Here is a 27,924-nt window from a genome sequence, read left to right as displayed (position 1 = left end):
TGTCTGTTCAATAACTTTTTATTTTCAATATACATTTCATTTGAAAAATAGAATTTCTAAAGTACTTACTCTAAAAAGTCACCAAAAAAATAAACAGTTAATGAAAAGCCCGTCCCCCCAAATACAGCTTGTGAGTTCTTGTATTTATGCCCATTCAAATTTGTTAATTTTTATTGTATTTGTTTTGGCTAACAACAAACAAACAAACGTGGACTATAAATATAAAATATAATCATATTGTTACTTTGGCTGATGGACTAACATGCATGATTAAAAGTAAGCTTTAAAATAGTCACGCTTACAATGTGTCTCTCAAATTACAGTAAAAAAAAAAGATAGTGTTTCATTATTTGTTTAGATTTCTTTTATGTGATTATTTTGGGAATGTTATGATCACAAATGAGCAAATACGTTGCTAGAAGACACAGAAGAAGAAAAAAAGAAACAAAAAAAGAAAAGAAAAGAAACAAAAAAATCAGTGCTTGACAAATATCTTTACTTTTACCGGGATATTTGGGGAGAATTTTGGATTCAGTTTCCAGACCTCATAGCACAATGTCATAAAAGATAAATTATTCCCAGAACTATATGAGGGGATTTTCTTAATTTAAAACTTTATTACATATTCCTATTCTTAAAAGTACTTATACAAAAATCAAGACAATGAAAAATATTTGAGTTAAAAATGTCAACTCTGATTTGTTATTGACTTTGTAGGACATGAATAATGGACGTTATAAGCCACTTGAAAGGTCATCACATTTTTTTCAACGCGAAATTGCCCATAGCTGAGAAGAACCCAATGTACGAAAGTTACCAACACACACACACACACACACACCCCAAAAAACAGTTTCGATTTAATTTAGAACGAAAAACAAATCAAAAACTGTTGTTAATTGACCATTAATAGCTATTTAATCACATAAGCACACCTTTTCAGCAAATCCCCCACCATCAATCCACGCTTGTTTGTCTGAAACAAGAGGTAGACTATAAAAATGTACATTTCCTGCTACAGGAAAATGTTATAATATATAAGCGATTACTGTCCGGCCCCCTTTTTTTTTTTCTTCACATATTATAAAAGTATAGACGGGTGGTATAAAATGAAGCCGGGAGGGAAAGACAGAGCTGCAGTTGCATAGAAGAAGTAGTAGAGTTAGCTTACATGTTCTGATTTGTAGTAGAAGAAGATGATGGGAAGGTGGAGAGGGTCTCAGATCTGGATGCCACCCCCACCACCACCACCACTACCGGGCGGGCCTACAGAGACGTTTCGGATCCTCGGCTCGACCAGTAGAATGGGTTGCCGTCGTCCGGGTCCATGTCTATTCTAATCTGAGGCACTGGCTTCAGCGGACTCATCTCGGGGCTGAAAACATGTCAGCAGCCAAGACGTTTAGAATTATATGTGTATTTGATTAATATTGAGTTGAGTAAGAATCAAATAGATTAATCCATCCGTTTTTATCCGTCAACTGAGGTCAAAGTGCCTTGGGACTCACATTGCGAATGTAATGTCAATTTCAGTTGAATGCGGCCGGTGCTAATGCTAGCTTAGTAGTGCTAGCGCTGCTATTTTGTCAAAGCTGTTTGAAGGCCTGCGGGGAGGTCATTTGAGCACAAAGCAATTTTTCTTCAGAGGGACGGGATTAGGTTTTGGCAGGGTTGCAGTGTCATCGCAGTGTTACATCATAACGCTCTCTCTCCGACATTTTTGGACATAACGGCAAAGCTCTGCACGCTTTTCATTTGAGGCAGTTATTTAAAAAGAAATACTTAAACAGTATTGATTTTATATAATTAGGAAAATGATTCAACAAAAGACTATTGAACTTTAAAAGCTAAATACAACTGAACTGGACTTGACAAATGTACTGTCTGCCCATCGAAATAAGTTTTCTGTGTGTGTGTGTATACTTTTCCGTGTGTTCCATGTTATGGGAATGATGACAATATTGTGTTTGGGCGTCTAACCTGGACAAGCAGTTGGCCCGGTAGTAGCGAAGCTGCTCAGCACGACGTGTGTCGCTCGAGAAACGAAGCTGACTTCTCTTCTGTCGAGGAGACACATGAGATGTCAAAATGAGAATCAAAAAAATGTATAGAAACGAGAATGATCAAGAACAAAAATAGATATTAGTCATTATAGAGTAACTTTTGGCATAGAAAATGAACGGACGTGTGAAGAAAAAGTACAGGACATCACTGAAAACGAGCAAGTGTGTTAGTGCATTGAAAAGAAAACAGACTTGTAAGCGGATATTGGAGCAAAAGAAGTGACACAAAAAACAAGGTTGGAAACATCTGTTAGTGTCAAACAGCGCTAAATTCAAATGTTCATGCAAGCAGAGGTGCAAAAGGATGAAGATGAAGCAGGAAATGGTTTGCATGCACCGCCGCCGCCGCCGCCTCCTGGTCGTCTACTCACTGTCTGAGGGCTGACCACCTAAAAACGGTTCCTGCTCCATCATGTCCATGGGAATTTTAATGCTGGGAACATTCTCATTGTAAGGATAGTCGGACTGTTGGAAAGGCCACACACACAAAGTCCTCAAGATCTGATCTTCAACCCCGAAACGGCAAGTGTGCCATTTCGAATTCAAATGGTTCATTTGTGGAATTTCCGATCACACAGAAAGACATTTGTGCACGTACGTCATCGGCGTCGCTGTCTTCTCCGATTTGCTTCTTCTCGTCCTCCTTCTTCTTCTTGTCCTTCTCGGGGATGACGTCATCGAGGAAGCTGAGGTCATGCTGAGAAAACATGTAGTCCATGGCCTTCCTCACGGCCACCAGCGCCAGGATCTAAACAGGGGCGGAGAGCGTACTCACACTGAGGATAAAAAAAAATACTGAAAAGAATTGAACAGATTCAAGTCCTGTACTCAAACAAAAGTTCAGTCTCGGAAATGTACTTAAGTGCAAAAGTAAAAATATGAAATAACTGCTTATTATAACTTGGCAAGCCCTAAAATTATTTGATCATATGCTGTTTTACTGTTCCAAGATTGCCTCAGGATTCTTCAAAGACCAACAGGTGCATGTTTCTGCTGAAACCCGTGTCCGGTCCTGTCAAAAAATTCGGAACACATTGTCTTTGTTGTTCCATGATAAAATACACATCTACATGACTTGGACTCTTTTGCTATTTTGGGCTTCCCTTCTTAAGTGCACGTTTCAGCAGGCACCTGTGAAAATGTGTGTGAGTGTGTGTGTCGGGGGGGAACACAGTTCTCTGGACTCTTTCACACTCTCCCACGAACACACCGTCTCATCAATATACACAGAGAGCAGTTGGTACGAGTCTCACCATGACGGGGAAAATGATGGCGGCCACGGTGGACTTGAGGATCCAAAGCAGGGCCAAGCAGAGTGCCTGGATGAAGGTGAACAAGTGTACCTTCCTTAGCGGCACGTGCCGCAGGTAAATCAGGTCGGGCTGGTGTTTGGCCGGCATCAGCAGCAGCTTCAGACGGTCCATGAACTGCAGGCAGGAGATGTTATAACTGAGGCAGGATGATTCAAATGATGACATCATTATGGAATAAAAAGTCTACCTGAACTCCATTGAGAGAGGCCACTCCCATGTACAGGAAGACGCCGTACAGGACCGGCATGGGGATAAACTGATGGAGATATCAATACCATAAAATGCTTGGAAAAATATATCGCTCGATGTTATTGTAGATACGAATTAAAAATGGACGACATACCTTTAAAATGGGAGCCATGAAAACCGACAGTCCGGTAAGGATGAACACAGCGACGCCGGTGACCCTCTGCTCCCTGCAACCATATACACACCGTAATCATAAAATTGTCATCGACTTGACCCATCTTCACGCGGCTGGTCTGCCGTACTGTTGTTTTTTCGGTGAGGTTCGAAACGCACCTGACTCCCAAGAACTTGGGCTGTTCCCCGGGCGCCGACGTTTCCGTTTCCATCTTCAAGCTGTCGATGTGAGCGATGGAGATGACGGTGGCCGCCACGTACCACGGCAGGCCCATGAAGGAGCACAGCACCATCAGCACAGCCACCCAGAACAGATCCAGATGGTAGCCCGCACCTTTCTGGAATACGGGAAAATCAAATGAGCCTCGAAAATAAGAACGATGTCAACACTATTCCACATTATTTTTGATTGTTTCTTTTCCGGTTAGCTTCATTTGAATGGAAAAAGCCAGAGCACGACTTGCATTGCCAGAGAACATTTGAAGTGTCCCCTCACTGGCGTGAAACATGTCTCATTGGTATGAGAGGAATGACAGACACATTTAGCAGGCATGCGAAGTTTGACGGCGGAGAACGTGAGCAATGCGTCACTCACTCACCTTGAGCTTGTGCTCCTTCCTGTTGACGATCACCGCCGTGATCTGCTGGTCCATGAAGAGCAAGATGGTGACCAGCAGGGCGGGCACGGATGAGGCCAGGTACACCCACCAGGGGTTGCCCCCGAACGGCGGCACGAACCAACCTCGGAGGGGACTCGTCGGCTAAAGGAGGAGGGAAATTTGAAGATCTCGGCCAAACACAAACAAAACCCACTACGCTCGTTCGTACTCACCTTAAATTCAGTCGGCACGATGAGTTTAGGAGTGTCCACGCCGACCATCGCGTCCACGCCGCAGAAGATGAGGATGGTCAGGATGATGGCAAAGTCGCTGATGAGTTTCCTGACCTGAGCGGCCAACGAAACGCACGGTGAAGACCCGAAAGCGTACCAGCGAGACTTTGTGGCGGACTCACGGTGGTGGGGAAGAAGGGGCTGGTCTTGAACTTTTTCAGGGCCATGGAGCAGGTGTACGTGCCGAAGAAGAGGATGATGGACATCAGTGCGGTGTCGGGGACAAAGTCGCACGCTTTGCCCACCAGCTCGCCGTTGTACTTCAGGCAGTCGCTCCGACTCAGAGACGACCACGTGGCGTTCACGGGCTGCACGCGGTTCAGACAGAACCTTTAGTTGTTCCGGTCCGTGTGCCATATTTACGTATCACCCAAGGTGTAGGTGTCGGACCAGAGGGGAAAAAACCTACCAGATCGGTGTTGTTCCAGAACCAGATGGATGTGCCTTCTAAAGGATCGCCTACGAAGTCCGAGTTGTTTTCTGCACCAGTATCAAAAAAACGCTTGATGATGTCCGCATAGAGACTAAAATGAACAAGAGGGACGGCTCGCTCCCTCACCGAGGACGGTGGGCGCCATGCAGAGGCAGTCGTACTGCGTGACATGTTCCGCCCGGAAGTCAGAGTTGATTGGGTAGTGGTGCGCCAGCTTGATCATCTTCTTGAAGGCGTCGTAGATGAAGATGAAGCTGATAAGGGCCGAGAAGCCTTCCTCTGTGAAGCGCGTGAAGTACTTGACCAGGTAGCTGGCGTCCGTGGCCACCAGCAGCAGGCACAGGAACGCCGACCACAGGCCGATCCACAGGCGGAACTCCAGGTAGTTGAATTCGTTGTCCCTGGTTTTTAGCGGTGCAAGAATCAAATCGCATATGAGGTAAGTAAAAAGTTGGAGTGAGAATAAAGTTGTATTAGTATTATTATTATCATTGTGAAATTTGTGGAATGTGATGAAGAAAAAGAAGAAAAGATTTGAGAGGAGACTTAATGTGGAACAAAAGTAGTATTGTTTTAAGAATAAAGTTGTATTATCGAAAGGGGAAAAGTGACACTGACTTGCTGAAATTGAAGAGGAGGCGTTCGAAGACGAGGACAGGTCCCGTGCTGCTGAGGATGGTGAGCGGCTGGCCGGCCAGAAGGCAGAAGACACCGCCCGCTATAGCCGTGCCCAGGAAGCTCTCCAGAACTCCCTGAAATCAACACCCAAAATCAGTAATGGGAAGGAACCAAGTAGACATTTCTGCTACTATTTTTCTGTACATCCTTTTTTTTATTTCCAAAGTTGTGTGCCACTCTGACCTGCATGTTCTCCGTGGCGTCGCCGAGTAGTCCGCCAAAAGTGATGGCGTTGGTGACGGTGCCCAGGTAGATGAACAAGATGGCAGACAAGGCCTGGATGTGGAAGGCGTCGGTGATGTCGCTGAGCAAGAAAGGTACTTTTCTTTTGATGTCCAGCAACAGGCCGCCGCAAAACCTGAAAGACATCAAATGTATGAATTAGGACTTTTTTTTAAGGAACTGTTTGTGAGGATGTCTCACCTTCCCGTTTTCTCCAGCTCCTCGCCCGTGGCGTGCCCGCCGTCTCCGTGACCGCCGTCGTGAGGCGCGTCGCCGTTCATCTGAGCATCTGCACCCGCGTACATGTTTTTCCTGAAATACACGCTTCGAGTTAAAGTTGGTAGATAGCACTCAATGCTAATTGTGCTGGGTCGGGGCATAATAATATGTAAATATATTATTACAGATAGTATGAAAATAAAGTCCGTTTAGTACGGTGAAAAGTTTCTGAAAACAAAGTCACATTATTCCGAGAAATCGTCCTCATTGTTTACGTCGAGGGCTGTGACTCTGAAGCCACGTGAATTCCGCCTAGCAACAAGTAGACATTTAAAAGGACCTTTTGTCTGAGGAGGGCAGCGTTTTGGGAGGTTCAATCCGGATGGCGGGATCCCACTCGCCGGGAGGCAGCACGATCACCTCATCCAAGAACTCGTCGATGCCGGCCAGCAAGTCCTGTCGGTCCTTGGCTTTGTATGCGATGTCGTGGAACACCTGCACGTGACGTAATGATGGCTACCTCAGTTGCTGTGTAAAAATCGCTCGTTAAATGCACCAAAACCAAAACTTTTTTGCAATAAAACACACACATTATTTTCATTGATGTTTTTATATAACCTTCAACCTATTCATTTATTTTACTATACATTTGTTGACCCAAATCAGTGGTTCTTAAACTGTTTCATCTAAATTGAGGTAATATTTGATTTTTTCAAAATGTTTTTTTCTTTCTTCCAGTAAATCCCACCTCGTCCGACATGAGGGTAGCGATGGCTCGTCCGATCTCGTGGTAGGACTTGGCTTTACCTTTGGGCCCGAGCAGTACAAATAAAAATCTGCAAACGTAGACGATACAAATGATTACATTTTGTATTTGCATTGAACTAGCAGTATTGTATTTGAAAAAGCAAAGATTTTTTTTAAATCTCATTTCGAATCTAATGCTGTTCACATGGCCAATGGAACCATTTGTACGTTTTTTTTCCTCGATCACCGGCGTACCTGGTGGGAACGGGAACTTCCGTCAGGGCGCCGAGCATGACGGCCTGCTGCAAACGCACAAAAGCCACAAAGGGCGCGTCCAGGAAGTCCACCTCGCCCACCAGCACGTTAGAAGCCTCTGCGTCTCTGGGCAACTTCTTCATGAACTTGTTCCGCAGCTAGAAAACAAAAAAAAAGAATACAATGGAGATGGTGTTCTTCAAGGACAGCCGAGGATGGCCATCCACAGAAATAATCATTTCAATTAAGTTTTCCCAATAAGTGAAAACATTCTATGTTTATTTTGAGGTTCTGCCAATATCTAACTGCACCTGTAGCAACATGCAATGGTGTGTTTATTATTTATTCGTAGCAACTGTTTTACATTGCGATACACAGTAATACTGAAGGATGATATGGCATGGAGTTATTTTACAATAACGTTCTTGAGGTCATAAATACTTCACCATGGCCATGTGTCTTCTACGTAGTGTGAATAGCCATAAATGAAAGAAGTAGCTCGCAAACTAATAAACAGACGTGCTGCTGTCAAAGTATGCTATCACGTGTGCTATTACTTATTCATTCATTTTATTGTATTTGCCTTCAATGAACATTTATAACTTGATAATAAACAAGTGTAATGGTGAAAAGGGAGTACAATAAGTCCAAGGTCAAAGAACAGGTTGATTGTACCAGCGGACTACGGAACAGAACAGTTGAACAAAACTATAAGGACAGAGACAATGTTATCAGTGTTGTTATCATGCTAATTATGTAAGTTTATCTTCAAAACCTGAATTTGTTTGACCTCTAAAGTGATTTTCACAACACAATACAGCTAATCAGATGTATTCAATGTATTCATATACTTCATTCAGTCAATGAACTTCCACCAGGGCCAAGCAACGCTTGGATGTACCTGCACTTTGTAGATATCACACCACCTCAGTGTGTCTCATGACGTTAGCATACTAACTGTTAGCATGTTAGGAATTTATGCATTCTCATTAGTCATTTTAAATCATGTCTGAGACCAGTGCATGGTCTGCGTGATCTGCGCTTGGCGTGACAGCGAAGATCCGGGTTAACCTGGGTGTTTGTAGTTTCGTAGACATGCTCGTAGGGGCATATTTTAAAAAAAAAAAAAAAATCATGTCGATTTGTAGTTTGCCATGTTGTGGTGCTCGATCTGCACGTGCCTGCTCTCACCCTGTCAAAAATATGAAATAACCATACATTCACACTCACCTGGTCTTTCTCCGGCTTGTCAGAGATGTCATTGAGGCTGCTGGAGGTCAGGTTCCGGTGGGTGGTGGTGGGACTATCTGTTCAAAAGACACGTGGACCGTCAGAGGTCCATCTGATATAACATCCACCAGGGAGAAGGAGGAGGAGGAAAGGAGGGACAGGGGATCAAATATGAAAAACAAAACAGCCTTAATAAAAAAAAACATCATGGAAAAACCAGCAAACCACCACCAAGACTTCATGCAGACCTGACAATTTACTCATTAGGACAGTTGGTGTGTTCTAGAAATGTCTGGGAATTGATTGTCATTGGAATGCCGATAAAGCTAACATGAAAGGGATGTTAACACATTTAAAATCTTTAGATCGTCACACTACATTGGCCTAGCATGATTTGTAATTGGTAATACAGTACAAGCAATCATCTTTTAATTGCAGGATAATTTAGCCGCTAGCTTAGTGTCGCTATTAGCCAAAACAAACATGAAATGAGATTGACAATGTTGTTACATCTGATTCACTCGCTGCTCTTCAGCGGAGCAGTAGGAGATTGACACCATGTTGACTTTAAGCTTTTCCGCTGGCCTCCACATACTGTCATTGCACTCATCATCTGTGTCACCGCGGCATTGTGGGTAATCACGCCTTTGTCAGCGTGATGCAGCCTTTGGGGGGGAATTCCTCACGGATCCTGATTGTTGACAGTTGAGCAACCCATGGAAGGGTTATTGACGCATTCTAACTAGTCAGCATGCTCCGGGTGTTAAAATATATCATATTTTCTAATTTTATTTAAATTTAGTACACCAAATGAGAATTTAATACAAAACATTTTGTTGACCTCCGCCAAGGTCAAATGATCCTAAGTCGGGACACACACCCTAAACTAAGTACCTAACAAATATTGAGTCCTAGTATTGACAAATAAACAACCAAATATCAGCCATCAAGCAATATAATTATTAACTAACATATGGCTAAACAATTAAGCAGATAGATCACTAACAAACAATTACAAACAATGAACCAATTAACCAAAAGTACCTAATTAAAAAAACTAATCAACACATGACAACCAACAAAGCGACCAACCAAATCTGTAACTAACTGACAAATAACTAACAATCAGGCACCCGTACAAAATGACTAGCTAGCTATATAAATGGATATGAAACTAACGAATACTGACAATAAATCAATTATTACATATCCACAGATTTAATTGGAAAAGTAACTACAAAATTCTGACAACCAACCAACTAACCAACCAACAAACCAATAGCCATGAGTTAACCAGATATCAAACAAAAACGTTCACTCGCAACCGTAGAGCTAAAAGGCTGCAGTAAAAACAAACTACCAACAACAAAAATAACAAACTATCCAACCACCAATTAACATACCACCAAATTAACCGATATGTACCAACTAGCTAACTAACTTACTACCTAACGTTAATGAAAACATAGCCTGACCCTTTGACACTTGGTGGAGGTAATCTGAGTCTCATTGAGTTTGGCTGAATTGTCCAGTGAGTGCAAATCAGCCCTCACGTCTTCTTAAGCCCACAGGATGCAATGGCCTGGTGATAAAACCGGAGCTCAAAATGGAGTGATCCGGCTTGTGCTTGTGGTGTCAGCGAGGTGGACTTACTGAGCCAATCCATGCTGATGCTCCTTTGACTCTGCAAGTCCTCCATTGAGATGCCGCTCGACAGGCACGTCACGGAGGTCTCCAGAGGACTACGGGCTTCATTTAGTATGTGTGTTTGTTTTAGTAGCAGGTTAGTGATCCGGTCCAACAGAGGTGACAGACGTTTGGAAGAAAGAGACAGGGAAGGGAGTAGCCACACACCCAGAAAGTGAAAGGTGAGCCAACCCATACAAAAGTAGCTGATGAGTTGAACCCAAATCAAGTCAATAAGATGCAACAGCGGAACCTCCAACCTCTCAGCTCCAAAACAGTTTTTGTTGAATTAAAATTGAGGGTTTTCTGTTTTTAATGGAATGTGTTTTACTAACTAACTAACTAACTAACTAACTAACTAACTAACTAACTAACTAACTAACTAACTAACTAACTAACTAACTAACTAACTAACTAACTAACTAACTAACTAACACACTCACTAACCAACTAACTAACCAACCAACCAACTAACTAACCCTCTCACCAACCAACCAACTAACTAACTAACTAACTAACTAACTAACTAACTAACTAACAAAACAATTGGTCTTGACAAACTAACAAATTAATTGACTAACCAACAAGTAATTGCAAAAAATTGTAACAATAATAAAAATAGCAATTTATTTATGATGTTAATCTAAATACTAGAAATTGATTACTGTATTTCTTTAAATAAATATAATGATTGTTTTTTCTTCCCAATTATTTCTATTGTAATTTTTGTCCTGCTGGAGGTGGCTGAGAGGTTCCACTGCAAGTTATTATGATGACACCATACACATCCAGTGCAAGCCTTTGGAACGAAGCACTTTTAGTTTTGAAGGAGGTAATCAGCTAAATGTCGTCATAACGGCGACTGGATAAGAAGCCAGAGACCATCCTTGGAAATAGAGCCGTAAATGATTGTAATATAACAGTGCTTACATTCCAGAGACTTGACAGCTGCTCATAGATTCAACGACACGGTTATTTAGATTGGCACCGGCGCAGGCACTGTCACTTTTCACCGTCCAACAAAATTCAGAAAGTGACGAGTTGTATTTATTTGGTGGAGGAAATAAAGATGATATTTGAGGGGAAAAGTCATAGCTGTATTCTATGTATACAATAAAATTATTGTAAAATATAGAAATCATAATAATAATAATTTGAGAAATTTATTTCACATATTTATCAAAGGAGTTGAAGTTTGCAGTCTATCTGCCTGTAGCCATCATATTTAGCATCCTTCCTGAAACTAGTAAATAAAGCAACCCAGAAAAATAGAAACAGCTGTCTGCATGATGCAGTGCAGTTTTGCCGTTACGCCGCAAAACATGAGCCCCAGAATAAACATTTTGCGAGGGTTGATTGAATAGAGAGTCGGAAATGTCGGTGAAAAAAGTGACAGGCCGTCCTGCCTACTAGAGGCAAACTACAACATTCCAAAGTTAACGAGTTAAAAATGAACACATTAAAAGCTACTCAGTATGTGCAGTGAGAAACAACTGCAGTGGTACCTTGACGTGCAAGGGAGACAGTGAACTTAAGTAACAAGTAAGCTAACTTAGTAAACTTTAAATTAACTTAGCGAATCAGTAACTTTGACTGTCAAACTAAACATAAAACAAAGACAATTAGATGGTTTTTATCCCATTGTCCATGTAACCTTCACTAGCTTAATGCTAACGCAGAATACAGAGATGTGCTAGCAAAATTAGCAGCGATGTCATAAAACATGAAATCATGACTGTTTCGATTGGTATCACTATATCTTTAAAGCACAATACTGTCGAGTGCTGGTTTTGTTTTTAAATTAAAAACATTTTCAACAAAATGTTGTCAATCTTTTGGGGGCAGGCTGAAACATCATTTTCAGACATTTGGATAGGAAGAGATCTGATTCGATTTAAGTCGTGAGTCACGGCACCACTGTATCAAGATGAACTCAACTGTGGAAGGAGTTCATCTCTCAAGTTTGAAAATAAAGTATTAGACAAATGTTAAAAATGAGTTTTTTAAAAATGTGTAATTACTAGGACTGAGCAAAGAGTTAAGGTGCCTTGTTAGTCATTGCACACAATGTGTACTGTACTGAACAGAGCATGTATTGTTTACGTAAATATGGTGATCCTGAGTGGCTTTTAAACAACGTGAAGAGGACCCCGGTGGAGACTGCAGCAGACTGGCACGAGTGATTTTACCGTTCTCCTGGTTGGAAAAGAGCCTACTTGCGCTGGAGACCGTCTTGCCGATGTCGGCCAGCGAGCGCAGGTTGGACTTCTTGGTTTGGTGCCGATGCTTACGGAGCAGCGTGTACATCACCTTGTCCTTCAGCTCAGCCTTCAGCTGGCCGCTCTCCACCTGGTTGTCCGTGATCAGCTCTGGAATAACACGGTCATTTGATCATTTAGAAAAAAATCATGGAATACGGCAAGAATAAAGGTTGTCATTCTGCAAGAAAAGTTGTAATTTCCGAGAATGCATTTGTGGTTGTAATTTTTGTTTTGTTTTTATCTATTATTTGGTATTATACAACAACAAAATATCCTATTTTAAAATAATTTAAGTTTTAATGTACAAAATAATATAATCATTCCATTTGAAATAAATTAAGTTCCAATATTCTTTTAATAATATAACATGTATATTTTGAGGGGCTCAAAACCGGAATGGGTCGAAACATTGTCAGAATAAAGCTGCAATATTATGAACAAAAAGAAAATGCTTCAACTTAACTTTGAGTTACAGGCACAATTGAATGCTGATTGAAATGAGTTGTAATACCATTTAATGTTTTCACAACAAACACAAACTGCGTGTAACAAGTTGTTAATTGCGATTATTGTGCAGTTATTTTGTGCGACAAGCATTTGTGACATGATGCATCAATCAAAATATGTATGCTATTTTGAAACAACAACGCTGAAAGACACGAGAGGAGCCTCAGTCACAGGCAACTGCGGTTTATGGGCTCAAAGCAAGAGGCCCACTGCAGTGCGCTCAATTACTTCACATTCATCACTGCTCGTGGTAACGCTTCCTCCTTTCTTGCTCTCTCGTGCAAGTTTGGGATCTGGCGTGAGAGGACGTCATCTTCCCGTCAAAGTCGGGCGTAGGACTGGACCTCGAAAATAAAAAGCCTGTGCCAAATCTTGACATTTATTCTGCCTGTTTTGTTTTGTCAGGTTATGTAAGGTTGCTACAATACACTGAATTGTTTTGTTTCGTTGTATTTAAAAAGAGTTTCACGTGCGCATACGTTGCTTTATAGGCGTGGCTGACGTGGTGAGCGTCGAGCACTCACCAACCACCTGAGGTAAGGTGGACGCTTCCATGTCCAGCATGATGGTGCCTTTCTCGATGCAGGTGCGCAACTCAAATAAGCTGTGCAGGGACAAGGTGGCCACGTGAGGTTTACTCCAGCGCTCGCCGCCTTCCTCCACCTTTTCCTCAAACTTGATCCACCTGCACACGTAACAATCGCAATTGTTTATCTCCTTTTTGGATGACCGTACGCTTTTGTCCTATTACCCCCCCCCCCCACACACACACACACACAGTTTTCTCCAGGCCACACATAGCCGCGTTGTATTAGCTCCACATTGGCCTTGAGTTACAAGTTGCATGTGGAGCCCAGCCAGTCAGCAACTGCCAACAGTCCACACATCTTTTGTGGATCCTTTTTGTGGCGTGTACTTGATCCCCCTGCAGAAGTTTGTGCAGTAAGAAAAGTAACCGAAACAAAGTTTCTCAAAATTAGACGACTGTTGTTGAATTTCAGAGATTTTTACAACTTCTTTGCACTACAACCAAATGAACAAATTGTCATAAAAACTTCATATATACAATTTTTTTTCACATTGTACTGCTAGTGGGCTAACTGAAAATATTGTTCTGCACTTTTGGGGGGGAAATTATAGTTAGGAATCTTTATCAAAAAAAAATTAGGTGGTGTTACTTGGCCTCCCAAGGTCATTCTCACCTGGGACCACCCAGAAACCGCCATCCCCGACGTTACCTGGCCGTCTCCTTCCACTCCATCTCCTGGCCATCCACCGACAGCAGTTCATCCAGCTCGGTGAAGAGCTGCGGAGGCGGGGGGCCGTCATCGTCCTCCCCGAGGATGAAACGGATCCTCTCGGCGGCCGGCGAGACTGCGGAGACGGGAAAGATACTCCGTGTCAAAGGGCGGCGGGGGGCCTCTGAATCGGCCTCGGGGGGAGGCGGCAGCGTAGGTATGATCACCATGGCCACCTCCTCGCCCTTCTCCTCGGCGGCGTCCTTTTTCTCATCCTGGTGGTTATTATTATTGGACATTTTTTTCTCACCCCACCCGTTCACCCCGAGGTTTGATTCTTCAGGTGCGAGTCACAAGCAGAGCACTCATGAGAGACCCTGGAAGTGACAGAGCCTCTCAGCTGCTTTGTGAAACAGGTAGGAGGGGGAAGGGGGGAGTTTTTGTAGCTGTTGCGCGTCAGTGCCAGTGTACCCCCCTCGCCGTCGGCCATTGGCTTGGCCGCCCGCCCCCGGGAGCCCCTCAGTGACAATTAGGAAAGGCTTCCCAAACTGGCCCATTCTTCAGGCCCAGCTTTGGCTTCCTTTCCTCCTCCCTGCTCGATCTCATTTGAATATTTAGCAAAAAGACGAGGTGAAAACTCAACGGGGTCGTATGTAAATAATGGTTTTTCATGAAGTCGATAGGCGTCAGTAAACACTCGCACGAAAGTCACAATAAAAGTCAAATGACAGCTACATCAAAGTGACTGAATTTGGAGCTCGTGAGTGTAATCCAAAATTGGCCGGGTGCTTGTCTTGGCAGGGAGCTTGATGATTGGTTGGGAACTGAGAAACAACTCGTCCACCGTCTGGCCTAAAATCATCATTGCGCCACTAAACGTAAATTATGCAAGTATTCCAAAAGTTCATTTGTGAAGCTAAATTGACTTTTTTTTTAAATTTGCTGATACAATGCAACTTTGCAGACATTTATTCAGCAGACCAGTGTACTGTACTTATTCTTTATTTTGCTCTCCCTAAGTCTCCTTAAAATCCATGTAAAGTGAAAATAAATATGTTTGAGACAGCAGTGGCAAAGGTGTTGTTGAAAATATTGCCAAATTTCAAAAAAATCCAAAGTATATTGAAAAAAAGGCTTCAAAAATGTTCATTTTCATTTCCTCTGCTCTGCTCTCAATCATCCGACGGCTGGAATATATCCCACCGGGGCTTTTCCGCATTGCTACAACGGGGCGCTCTAAAGCGACTACCCCAGCGCAAAGCCCCTCTCCACATTATTTTTTTAATATGATATTGTTATATATCTCCACATGTTTTTTTTTATAGTGGCAAATTAAATGTAATGTTTGATTAGACTACTTTGGGTCTGATTCCAAATTCACAGGGAGCCCTCGTAGACATCCATGAGAAAATGAGGCAGCAAAAAGGTTACTGTCCCACTCCAGCAGTTGCTAAGAGCGGGGCAAAGTAGGGGGTGAGGAGGGTGAGATCCAGGGCAGGGTGAAAGCAAAGAGGGGTGAGAGCGCAAGCACCGAGAGGCGGAGGGGATAGAAATGAAAATCCCAACGCTCAAACGCAATTTCAAAGGCGTGTGTGCGCTCTCGCCGAGAGCCACTGAGCGCATACAAAGAGCACTTTGTCCCGGGCAGCGAGGCATCATGGGATACGAGATGCGGGGAGAATGGCCCCGCCGATGCAACGCTTCAGCCAAAAGGTCCCGCTCGCTCCTGACATGCATCCTACGCAAACGATTGGCCCAATTTCCGCCGACCGTTTGGCAAAACCAAGACTGGCCATCGGAAAAATCGACACTGTCCACTTCGAATAGCACTCCCACATTTGTTCCTGTCAAGCATGTGGGAAACGCTAATAGGCAGCAATGATTAATCGGGTTACTATTCGACTCCCAAAAAGGTCAAAGTAAAATATTTCTCGTAGCTTCCCAGAGTCATAATACCCACGTCGATAAGAGGCTAGCCAAGAATACAAAAACAAAGTTTGCAAAATGTCGTGATGGGAAAGGGAACATTTCTCAGACGACGACAGTGGTATATAATGTTTTGAGAAAAAGCGAAAATATCAACCTACAAACCGATCTATCTATTTATCTGTAAGCACTGCATGTCCTTTCAATGAGACTGATAAACGATATGAGGTGAAATATGTGACCCGTACGACCAGTACGCAATGCGGTCCGACGTTTGTTGACTGTTAACATTTCCTCGCGCTGTTGGCATAAAAACAAAAATCAGCGTCACAGCCACCATCTTGTTCTTCGAAAGATGAGTGAACATGCAAGTTCTCATATTACTACAAAATAAATAAATTATTTAATATAGTAATAAAAAATACACATGCATATATGTATCTATGATTATGATAATCAATGATTATGAGAAAATGTGAATGAACACGCCACTTATTAATCAAAAGGCGAAAAATGGCACAAAGCCTTCGTTTTTAAATCATCGGCCTTCGTGGAAGCAAATCAGTCCCAAATAAATCAACGCACCAAAGTCAGCGTCCGAAAACAGATGGGTCGCCCGTAATCTATTGTGTGATTGGATTTTTGTCCTGAAGAAAATCCCCGAAGACACTCACAAACGCACGAAGAGACATGTCCGCATTTTCAAATCCAGTTGTCGCACCAATCAGAACCTGTTGGCTCGGCCTCAAAAGAGCACTTGAGTGACAACGCAATCACAAAAGCGGATCAAAATCTCATGCTAAATATTGGCCACATCCTGATCAAACAAATATTAAGAAGACATCAATTCTGTCATTCTTTTTTTTTTAACTCATCGGCCGATTAATCGGTATTGGGATTCTGATCTTCCGAATATTGAAACTGGTGTGGAAAGAAATCCATATCAGTTGGAGCCTGTTGCGTGGATAGACAATACAAATGATAACAGAGTAATATTTTCCACTTTTAACTTGACCCAACTCGTCTACAAGAGAGCCTCCTCCAAACATCCCGAGTGCGCCCGAGGACGGAGCAACACGTGCAGCTGCAAACACAGCACGCAAAAAGGGCAGAGGTGGCAGGCCAAGGGCGAGATCACCCCGCCGCCTCTCCCCCCGGGAGGTCTGAACGGCCATTACTGCGAGCGCTCTGTCAACTCATCGGTCAGAGACACAAAAAGTGGAGTCAGCGAGGCCGGCGCGAGACGGACGCGAGGCTTGATGTGTTTTGACGCGGTCGGGAACTCACTGAGGGGCTTGAGGATGCTGTTGCCGACCTCGTCGTTGGTCTCGTTGTCGGAGGCGTTTTCCGACGGCCGCTCCTTCTTGTCCTTGTTGCCGGGCGTTCGCCGACGGTGGCGTCGGCGGCGGCGGTAGCTCTTGGGGACTCGCACGCCAATGTAAATGGTGTGGTGACCTAAAGGCAGAGAGCCCGAACCAGGTCAAAGAAATGACAGTTGCAGAAAAAGTGTCAATTGTAATTTTCATCAAAATGATGTAAAAAAAAAAATAATTATATAATTATAATACAATTGTTATATTTCAAAAGAGTTCAAAAACACTTGAATATTGGATTTAATGATACTGCAATTGTTTTAAATTTATTAGAAAAACACTTGAATATTGAATTTAATGATACTACATTTGTAATTTTACCCCAAAAATTGAAATGATTTGAAATGACAGGAGCCAAATTTAAATTTTGCAATAATTATGTGTTTCTTTTACAAAAATAAAGTAGTAATTGAAGATGAAAGATGAAAAGGTAGTAATGAGAGGAATTTCTAAAATATTTCATTATTACAGCAAAAACATTATTATTTTTAAAAAATGATGTAACTTAACTGAGTAATATGCATTGTTATAATTTTACAAAAAAAAAACTGTAATATTAGAAGAAAAGTGAGTTTACGAGAATAGAATTTGAAACTTTTGAATTTTAGCAGCATATATGTGTAACATCACGAGAAAAAATGATGTCATGGAAAAAGACTTCCAGTAATAACATTGGAATTTTCCAGGAATAAAGTTACAGTACAACAGGAGCCAATTTTTCTTCAGGGAATAAAAAAAGTACAGTTATCAGTTTATGGTCTTCCACAAATACCAAGAGGAAATAAAAAGTAGTAAAACAAGGTCCAAACATAACCTTGACCGGCCCTTGAGCTGAGTCCAGCGAGGACTCTTCTCACGTGGCTCCCAACGAACGCGAGGGAGCCGAGCCTGGGCTCTGAGAGGTTACGGTACACTGTCAGTGCAAATATTTGGACTGAAAAACAGGTAGCACGTAATAGTGAATCTGGGCTAAATAGCGGCCCGGCACGCCGGCACCGGCACGGTCGCAGACGATTGGGACCATTTTTAAGCGGAGGTCACGTTCACGCTCATTAAAGCACAAAATACAAATGTGTTGGCTCAAAGCACGCCACTTAAGTGGACTTGAATGCCAACGTGCCAACCAATAATATTTACTACAAATGGAGCAGACAGCGTTTGATTCTTGGCAGTATTTGGGCATATAGTCCATTTTCTGCCGAGCCCGAGCCAAGGCTTGAGTGCATTTAGCCTGCCAACCCATAATATTTACAACCAATAGAGCAGATAGGTTGAATCGGTTCACACTTGGCAGTCAACCAGAGATAACTAGTAACATCTGATTGGACTTTAACACCGACAAAACAAAAGGCGCTCTCTGTCAAAAGCTGCCTTTCGGAGCCACGTGTCTTAGCAGGAAGTGTCGGACACCCGCCGAAAAAACAACAACAAAAAAAACAATGGTGGTCTTTTTGTGCACAACCACATTCATTATTCACTCTGAGAACAATGCATTGTTTTCCAGAGTGCTTTGTCGAAATACAACAAGGGTTCGATCATCCTTTTTCTATGCTATTTTTTTGGACAGCAAGACTACTTTAGTTTGTAATGTCGTGCGAGTTTGCCTGGAAAGCGTCTGATGTTTCGAGGCTATATTTCAAGCCAGCATGGCCCGCACTCGAGCAGCTGACCAAGGCTTGCGGCGAGCGGCTTTGCGCTCAACAAGAATGGCATCTCGCTCTTGTTTAAGGGACAACACTCTCACACGAGATCAATAAAAGTCCCGCCGGCATAATGCACAGCCCCGCTCTTCTAAAGAACACCTATCGTGGAAAAAAAATAAAAAATATACACTCCTGACTCAGCACAAATTCAAGCTGGCAAAGTTGTAGAGAACTACTGCTTGAACCAACTCAGATGACAGATATTAAATGTGCTGTTGGGATCAGAATTGATATTTTGATTTGATTGGTGTTGAGTCTAATCTGTTGTTTGGGATGTTGGAACGAAGCAAGAGCACAAGATGTAAACATCTTCTCTCTAAGTTGCCATGATTTTTTTTTTTTTGGTCAGGGTCCGGGAGGTTTTTCTCTTTTCCACAGGGGGCAGCAGTGAGCAGAGTGGCGGAGGACCCTCAGGTGTGATTGATCTCCACAGGTATGGCTGATCAGGCTCATTAGGGGAAGGCTTTTAAGGAGCACGCTGCCGGCGGTCGGTTCCCTGAGTGTCTGCCTATGTGATCTCCTCTACGGCTGTGCCTCTAGCGATTATCCAAGTCAACACAATTCGTCCACGCTGAGTCTCTGGTCTGCCTGTTCGATCTTCGCCTTGTTTTCCACAAACTCTGACTCTTTGTTGTTCCCTTCCAGCTCTTGGATCCCCCTCCACGGACCTCTGACCGGGTCCACTCTACTCGGACCGAACCGTTCATGCGTAACCATCACAGCTCCAATTCCGTACCCCTGGCTCGGACCCCCAACGCTATTGCTTCCTCATTCCCTTCAATAAAAACTCCACATCCAACTGGGACTCCTGATTGGTTTCTGCAGGTGAGTTAAAAAAATTGCTAAAACCATGATGGTTTTTGAGAGGTTTTTACTAGGTGTGCTACCTGTACCTGGTCTTGGGCCAGATTTTGGTACATTTTGGGTATGTTGTGTTGACACATTGTGCGAATGTGTCAAAGAGTGAGTGTAAATGAATATGTAGAATCAATTTGTAAATTGCGAGATTAAATGTTTTTTCAAATGTACTGATTCTGAAGCCTCAACAGGGATTGTAAGAATTCAACATTACAGTGATGGAAGGAGCAGAAGAAGGATCACAAAAACCTCAGACCAGTTGGCCAGTTTTATGGTTCCAGGTTTGACCCGGAAGCAAAGACCGAGATCCGGCTCACCCCTGTTCTTTGCTTTTGCTTGTCAGTCGAAATGGCATTTGGTAGTGTAATAAAAAATATAACAATTTAAATTTAATTTTTTTATCTCTCGGAGGGGGTTAGGGTATTGGCCGGCTCATGAATAGCAAAAATCCACATAATCGACATCCACTGAAATGCTGCTCAACATTCAAAATGTTTTGTACAAAAATGGGAGAAAAAAAAACCCTCCAAAATAAAAGCTAGTGCGAAGGTGGCGAAAGAGTAAGTCAGCGCGTCGGAAAGGAAGATTTGCACCACGCCACAGCTGCTTTGTGCGACTACTTCCTCTTCTTTCTCTCATTTGGAGAGCTGAATGAAGACCAAGTACTGGCCCCGGCAGAGAGGTTTGTTTAGCCCGCTAGATTTCTGAGCGGAGGCAACGGCGAGCGCCCGTCACCCGCGGCAACCGAACTAGCTCGGGGACGATATTGGCAGGTAGCACCCCTCGCACACGGATTGCATGCTAATTATGTGGGCAACAATGTAAATCGTGTGCTTGGATACTGGATAAATCGTTAGATTTTGTTCGTTTTCAATTTTAGCATTCAGTTTAAGAATGATTTTGTCTGTGTGGCAAATAGAATTTCAGAAGGACCTGACAAATGTTTTCCAAAAGGTTAGAACACAGCAGTGGACAAATCCCTAACTTTCTATATGGCTTTTTTTTTGTTCATTTATAAATTGATTGAAATGGATCATTCTCGCGTCATTGTCATATTTTTAGCTTTATTCCTCTTGTAGTGTTTGCTTCCCTTTCTCGCACCTTTTCTGGAGCAATTAACTGAACTTGAACTGTATCTTATCATCTTCACAGCAACAAGACATGATCTCATTATCCCTGGCTGGCACATTTGAATGAAAGAACATCAAAATGTTTGAATTCCAAGCAAAGGTCAGCGCTGCACTATTTATCTCAAACGTCCACACTGTGACACAACGTTCCGATATTCCCCGAGCGGGAATTCTGCTTAATCGAGGTTCTGATGAGATAAAATATGCCTCCAAGGCTCATCACATCAGAAATGTCACGCTGCCTTTTTTTGTTTTAACTAATATCAGATGAACTTGCAGCTCAGTGGAGATGATTTTTCCAGCAGAGGATTCTGAGACACAGGAAGTGTGAGTGGGTTCAAGCTGGGGTGACAGCTGCCAAAACTCCACTGTGACCGTGTTGTGAGAACCATCTGCGCAACCATACGCGTCACTCTTTTCGTAGTTCACTTTCTTAGGATTTACGATACGACCAACATCGAAAGTACACGTGTGGTGGTAATAAACCACCAGGTGTAGCTAATACAGCGACCCACTAGTGTACTTCTATGGCAAAAGGAAAGCCCATCTGTCAGTCGTACAACTTAGTTAAGCTAAATCATTGGCGAGTATTGTCTTGAAGATTGTCAAGCCAAAAATGTCATGTCAAATGGCTCTAAAACATCTTAAAAATAGAAAGTTCTATTTTTCATATGCATCTCAAAACATTTCTGATTGTGACAAATGTATTTTACATCGTTTCCCTCCTCAGAGCCTAGTAGCATTAGCATCATTGTCAGCCACACTCTTACCGGCAAAAGATTTTTGTGCTGATCACCTATAGCTTGAAACTGTTCAGAAGTCCCCTCAATGGTTAAATCTGAAGAAAAACAACCTAATAAGCACCTGATAATGAGAAAATAAAACTGCCCAGTGACTTGAAGGACCCCATTTTTACCAATCTGTTATTTTTAATAATAAACCTGTTATGCACCACTGATACATAATTGTCACCATATTTTTTTTGATGATCTTGTGGATTAGCAGGGTAAAGAAACGACAGCTCACATTTGGGGGGAAAAAAGGCGGTGTTGACCATACCTTCCACCTCCTCCTGGTCGCAGATGTGCTTGACGAGGGACGCCCCGCGGTCCAGCACGGCCTCGTCTTCCATCCTGTAGTAGTAAAAGAGGAAGAAAGACTGCTCACACCGCTCCTCCAGCGACAGCATGGAGCCATAGCGTCTGGGCTCGTTCACCTGCAGCAGGTTAGGGCTGGGGCTGGGGCTAGGGCTCAGTCGGGCGCTATTGGTGGCGCTCATGACTCCCTACCCACCCAACCACCAACGCTGCCCCCCAATTCAGGGGACTCAAAAAAACTCAAAAGTGAAGAATGTGTCTCCCTTGAACGAGGGCAAAGTGCGTAGCCGGTCAGTACGCCAACGGGTTGTGTAGTGGAGTTAATCTGGTGAGTGGGAGGTGAAGACAAGGACAGGAAGTGTCTGCTAATTGGGTTAGCGCATGCCTTAATGTAAACAAAACAGACATTTGAACTCGTCGCAATGATCTTATCATTTATTACAATGAACCACAGGGATGCGTACCAGAGTCACAAGGGATTGGTGGAAAGTTAACGTATAGAGAAAGCTGATTTCGTTAATTAGCATTTTTAAATTTGACGTATCTCAAAGAAAAGTGTAGTCCTACATATTTGAATGATAAAAAAACAAAAAAAAACACTCTTGACTTTTTGTTTTTCAACTGTTAGACCATTCCTGGGTGACATGTGCACACTCTTGTCCGACAACGAGGCGCTCTAATGCAGCCGCGCAAGCGGACTTTTCGAAAAGATGTGTCGCTAGCTAGCTAGCTAGCTAGCTATCGGCCAGTTACAATTGCATCAAACTGCTAAACCGGACAACGATGTTAAATTTCTTAAATAATGCGGAGGGACTCGTTCCTGAGCTGAAGTATGTCGCCAGTCACAATTTTAGCCACGATTTCGATGAAAACGATTTAGAAAATTCAAGTCATGTGACTCTAGTGCCCCATCAAAACAGCGCAGTTGATAATTAGTAAACCCCCCCACACACACACACGCAACCATAGTATAAAGCCTCTCCATATGCTCGGTAATGCCCATCCTCTCCTTCCTCCGCCTCTTCCTGTTGCTCGCCCCTCCTCCAAGGCACAAACAAGTGGGGCATCACGTCTATCTACTCATCCGCCCTTACAGGATTACGCCGGCTTTGCTCAAACGACAACCGAGTCGTAACACCCACGACGACGCACGCTTCCCTCAGTTAATTAATACCAGTAATGCAGGCCTTAACTTGTGGTATGCCATGAGACAAATAGGAAGACCTACTGGTCTCTACTCATGATGGATACGCTGTTGATGATCCATGTATTCTCTTATTGGTTAAGAGTCAAGAATCTACTGATAGAAGACATGTTCTACTCATATACACGTTGTGGATTTCCCAATAGTGGGCAGCCCAGGTTGTCGCTACCACCGTTGCCATCTGTTGATCAAATTGGGGTACAACAAGACAACCTGGGCTCAAACTTAACTCCTCAGTCCACACAAAGAAAACATGAGATGTTATATTATGTTGCATTTTTATATAATCCTCTACTGGGAGCAGACTAGGCTAGTTTTGCTTTTTCTATGCTATGTCATAAGGCAGTTTGGCTTCTTTCTTCCATTGTAATCGCTTCACTTTACAATTTAATTATCTATTATCTTCTGTACTTATATGTCCTCTCTAACAGCGGCTCTCAAACTGGAGTCTGAAGACCCCAGAGGGTCTACGAGGCATCGAGTGGTATTCATGAGAACAATTTTCAACACATTATTATTATTATTATATCCTAAATAGAGTTAGGAAGTGTGTGATCCTGTGTGCACTCACAATAGATGAAACATTTTAGCCCATGTCCAGCTTTTAAGTTTTAGTTTTGCTTCTGATACACCACTAAAACTATAAAACTGGTTGGCCTCTTCTGCTGTCATCTTTACTCAATCACACACAATCGCTTTCCATGTCTTCTCCAAGCTCTTTGCCGTGATTTCATTACGGGGGGTGGGAGTGGGGGTGAAAGCAATAAATCAACAGAAGGTTTCATAATGCCAAAAACGATCGAATGGAAATAATGTGTCGTTTTAGAACGGCAGACTTGTGTGAGCAGCTGCGCAGGAAATAACTATTATGAAAGACATTCCAGCAGAAAGTAATAAGTGTCCACAGATTTTCCACGGCTCTGTACTAGAAAGGAGTGTATTGACGATCGATAAGCCGGGCCGGGGGTATTACTTTGCACTCTAGGCACGCTATCTGTCGCCTTGGCGAGATAGTCTATCTGTCAGGCTGCTCGAGGGCCCAAACAAAGTCAAGTAGCCCGCATTGTGTGTCCTCCATGTTTAAGCGCGCCTTGGAAACACCAAGAAGCCCTGAAGGCGTCTTCCACTATGCGGCGTCTGCGAGACATTGTGAAAGCATACACGCGTGCCTTGCGTCTCGCACGCCACCCCATGCGGCCGCGTTAAGAGCGTGTATATGTGTGTGTGTGTACAAAGTTCACCAGAAAGATCACTGATTGGCTGTGCTCGTGTTGACGATAGCCTGCAGGAATTGAAACGTGGTAGCTCAGTTTACCTGATCAGGTGGGCGGCTGACCCACTCGACCCCCATACGAGCAGACTGTAACGTGGCTAAAGTTCTCTTATGTAACGTTTCGCTTTTGTGTTATATTAAGTTCTATTATGTCACGCCGCTTTACGTCGAATTGCGCTAACGTTCAAATGTGTGCTACGCCCACGATTGTGTTTCAAGCACAAATTTACCCAGGTAATTACATGGCTGCAACTTGTATTCACGTTAAACTTTAACAAGTTTACACTTCAACTCACCTCCGAGAGACAATGATTTCCCCATCCCAAAACATTCATCCCTCACAAACTGCACTGACTTCAGCGCAATGTCCAAGATTGTCGGGGCTCACTTACTTCTTGCTCATCTTGTCGGCCAGTGTCCGATGATTTTAGTGAGGAATGAATGCGCTGAGTAGGACCCAGGCTGATGTTAGAACCTGAAGTGAGACACACATAGAGTCAGAGTTAAACTTTAGCTACGTTATAGATAGCATCCTTGATATTGTTCGCTTTTGAGTTACTAATCTAAATTGTTACGGTTGTAGTTTACAGATAGAGCTGTTCCTAATAAACTGGCTTGCAATTTGGCTGCATCCCAAAATACGTTGCCTGTAAAAACAGAATAAGGTTCCACTTTGATTGACAGCGATGATGCTTGAGTCAGTCGCGAGGATATACATCCCAATTAACAATTAAAAAGCACTCAAAAGACGTCAAACCTCAAATTTTCCAAATATTTCATTGATGGAATTATTTGAAATATTTTGCAAATTTACAAATGAAAAAGTCATTTTGGTGGAAAACAATAAAGGGTAAACTATTTTCAAAATGTACAAAAAAATGTATTTGGCAAATTTACAAATGAAAAATCTTAAGTCATTCAAGTGGACAAATAATAAAGGCAAAACTACTTGAAAATTGTCCCCAAATAAAATATTTTTGTTCTTTTTTTCATGAAATAATGACTTAGGAGATGAACGACAGCGCGACCCAGATGCTGACCCCTCTGTTGTGTGTCAATGACTTACCGCAGGAGTTGATCTTTGCCTCCTTCGCTCTCCGTGCACGTCTCGCAGTCTCGGTCCCACCGTGGCCGTGAAGGTGAACAAGTGATCGTCGGGAAGGAGCGCCGCTCCAGTTTGTAAGTGACGCTCGGCCGGCCACCGGTCCAGGCCACTCCTTCTCGTGCAGCTGGGGGAGGACGAGGAAGAGGAGAAGGCGCGCACTGTTGCTCCTCCATCATCATCATCATCATGAACTCCAAGAGAAAAAGATATGAAATCAAAGGTTAATGATACAATTTTGCAACAAATTCACTACCGACCAGTTCAGGGTATGTTTTTCTCTTGCCCACAGTCAAGTGGGATAGGCTTGAGCTTACTCTCAAACCCGAATGAGGATAATATAAAATAAATAAATAAAATACATAATTACAATTAAAAGTGCAGTTGACTGGTAACCAGTCCAGGGTGCACCCCGCAATTCGCACAGTCACGTCATTACAAGTGTTATTGCTGTAAAGGAAAAAAAAAGTACATTTGAAAAGGAATACAATTAAGTAATGTTTGTATTGTATTACTAATTTTACTATTTTTCTATTGTCAATATTGACATATTCGTTCAATATTAATAGTGTATCAAAGCATTCCATCTAAATACTTCCAATTGCAATCTCTGCAAGGCACTTTGTTTTGTTTGAATTTACAGCGCCATCTGCTGGTGTACCGTTGTGGGAGACTACAGCATGCATCTTCAACGTCTAATTTTTGACAACTATTACAGCTTCATAATTTCCATTTTTTAGCTTTCTGGGTTGTTTTTAAAGGCTAATCTGCTCATACACAAAGCAAAGAATAAAAATGTAACCATGTCACATGCATACAAATGCAAAGTCTGTTTTAAGTACAACATTTACCATCAATAGTACATTTTATCATCTGATCTGTGTCTGGGCAGAACATTGTACTAATAGTTAGCATATATGCCTCACTCTTGTGATCTTTTTTTGTCTCAAATCTCTGCTGCAGCATGTTATAATCTAAATAGAAATACAAAAAAAAATCTAATAATGCAAATGTATGTTGTTTATATGTGCAATGGCAAACAAAAGTCAGCTAGGATTGGCTTCTCCTACCACGACACTTAGAGCTGTGGTAAACTGGGTAAAATGTTGATCTTGATCTGTAATGACTTATGAGAAGTAAACCAGTAACAAAACTACTTCCTGCTCATTAGAACGAGCAGAAGAGGAATGTCTTCACTCATTAATCCACACCTAAATAAATCCAGTTACTCTAAAACCATCAGTGGACACTTGTGTTGCTTCAAACCGAAACAGACGACTCTCTGTTCATTTGGGTAAAAGAATACAACTGGTTCGCGAAGCAAATTTGAAGCTTCATTTTCCCATAACTAGTTGTGTTGTTTAAAAAAAAATATGATTTCTCACAATTTTGAACCGCGATAGAGGGCTTCAATGTACTAAGTTTATCAGGTTTTAATGGGTTTTGTTCATAAGCTAAAGAAACTCTGAGCACTCGGCAAAAGTGCTTCTCATCACTTTGCATTTTCCACCTGTACAAATGTAATGTTTTTATTCACAACACATAATATTGTATATTATAACATCGGCATGACATACAAGTCAGACAAATTAGCATTGGCGGGGGATCATCCCACATACATAAGTGTGTAACGCAAAACAGATGCAGCGCCATGCAGGACATTTGGGAAGAGGAGCAGAAGACAGACAATAACATTCAGGGATGAACTGCATTCAAAGTTTACCGTGACGGCTTTATTTTCAATACCTTTTCAAAGGTCTTCAATATTATCCACGCGGCGTCTCCTAAAAGAAAGGGCCTTGAGGGGAATGTGCGTCGGCTTTGTTTTGGGGAATGTCTGTTTACGTTACATTTGGACAGCTGACTGTGCTGGCTTTCGCCACGCTCCGAGGAAATTGTTCCCATAAACAGCATTGTAGTTTCCCTGAAATATCTAATGTTGACATAGTGAGACGATAAATGTAAAAAAGCACGGAAAAGTAGCGGTCGCGGCGGGCGGGGGAATGCCCGCGAGAGTCGCCGAGGCTAACGTTGCCCGGCCAGCTAGACAACGCCCCCCACCCCCCCTATATATATAAACAAATAATTTTCTCAACGGATTTACACGATTCACGGAAATTGTCATCCCTGAAGAACTGCGTCTGTAGTGTC

At 42.6% G+C, this 27,924-nt stretch overlaps 1 protein-coding gene across 3 annotated transcripts; it reads right to left on the bottom strand.

The window, feature by feature from the left end:
• Window positions 1-27,749, bottom strand: slc4a4a (solute carrier family 4 member 4a). Of its 3 annotated transcripts, XM_061279745.1 has the most exons (29): window positions 27,520-27,749; window positions 25,738-25,967; window positions 25,064-25,146; window positions 22,157-22,230; window positions 17,321-17,488; window positions 14,108-14,243; window positions 13,394-13,554; window positions 12,291-12,470; window positions 10,069-10,164; window positions 8,416-8,492; window positions 7,186-7,343; window positions 6,932-7,019; window positions 6,524-6,678; window positions 6,166-6,276; window positions 5,926-6,100; window positions 5,683-5,816; window positions 5,191-5,465; window positions 5,041-5,111; window positions 4,754-4,939; window positions 4,572-4,685; window positions 4,339-4,500; window positions 3,899-4,077; window positions 3,720-3,792; window positions 3,564-3,632; window positions 3,317-3,490; window positions 2,662-2,811; window positions 2,435-2,528; window positions 1,981-2,060; window positions 1-1,375 (listed from the first exon to the last, which is right to left on the bottom strand). In XM_061279745.1, exons 3-28 carry the CDS (start codon window positions 25,072-25,074, stop codon window positions 2,017-2,019), a joined length of 3,315 nt encoding a protein of 1,104 aa, XP_061135729.1. In that variant the 5' UTR covers window positions 25,075-25,146; window positions 25,738-25,967; window positions 27,520-27,749; the 3' UTR covers window positions 1-1,375; window positions 1,981-2,016. The 3 variants fall into 3 exon arrangements, with proteins under 3 accessions (XP_061135729.1, XP_061135727.1, XP_061135726.1); XM_061279743.1 differs by lacking the exon at window positions 10,069-10,164 and having other exon boundaries at window positions 12,318-12,470; window positions 27,520-27,745; XM_061279742.1 differs by lacking the exon at window positions 10,069-10,164 and having other exon boundaries at window positions 27,520-27,741.
• Between the last annotated feature and the right edge of the window lie 175 nt (window positions 27,750-27,924).

This window comes from Syngnathus typhle, linkage group LG5 (assembly GCF_033458585.1).
Source record: "Syngnathus typhle isolate RoL2023-S1 ecotype Sweden linkage group LG5, RoL_Styp_1.0, whole genome shotgun sequence".
Taxonomy (NCBI): domain Eukaryota; kingdom Metazoa; phylum Chordata; class Actinopteri; order Syngnathiformes; family Syngnathidae; genus Syngnathus; species Syngnathus typhle.
The sequence above is the reverse complement of the archived record's forward strand: the minus strand, read 5'-3'. Positions and strand labels throughout refer to the sequence as shown.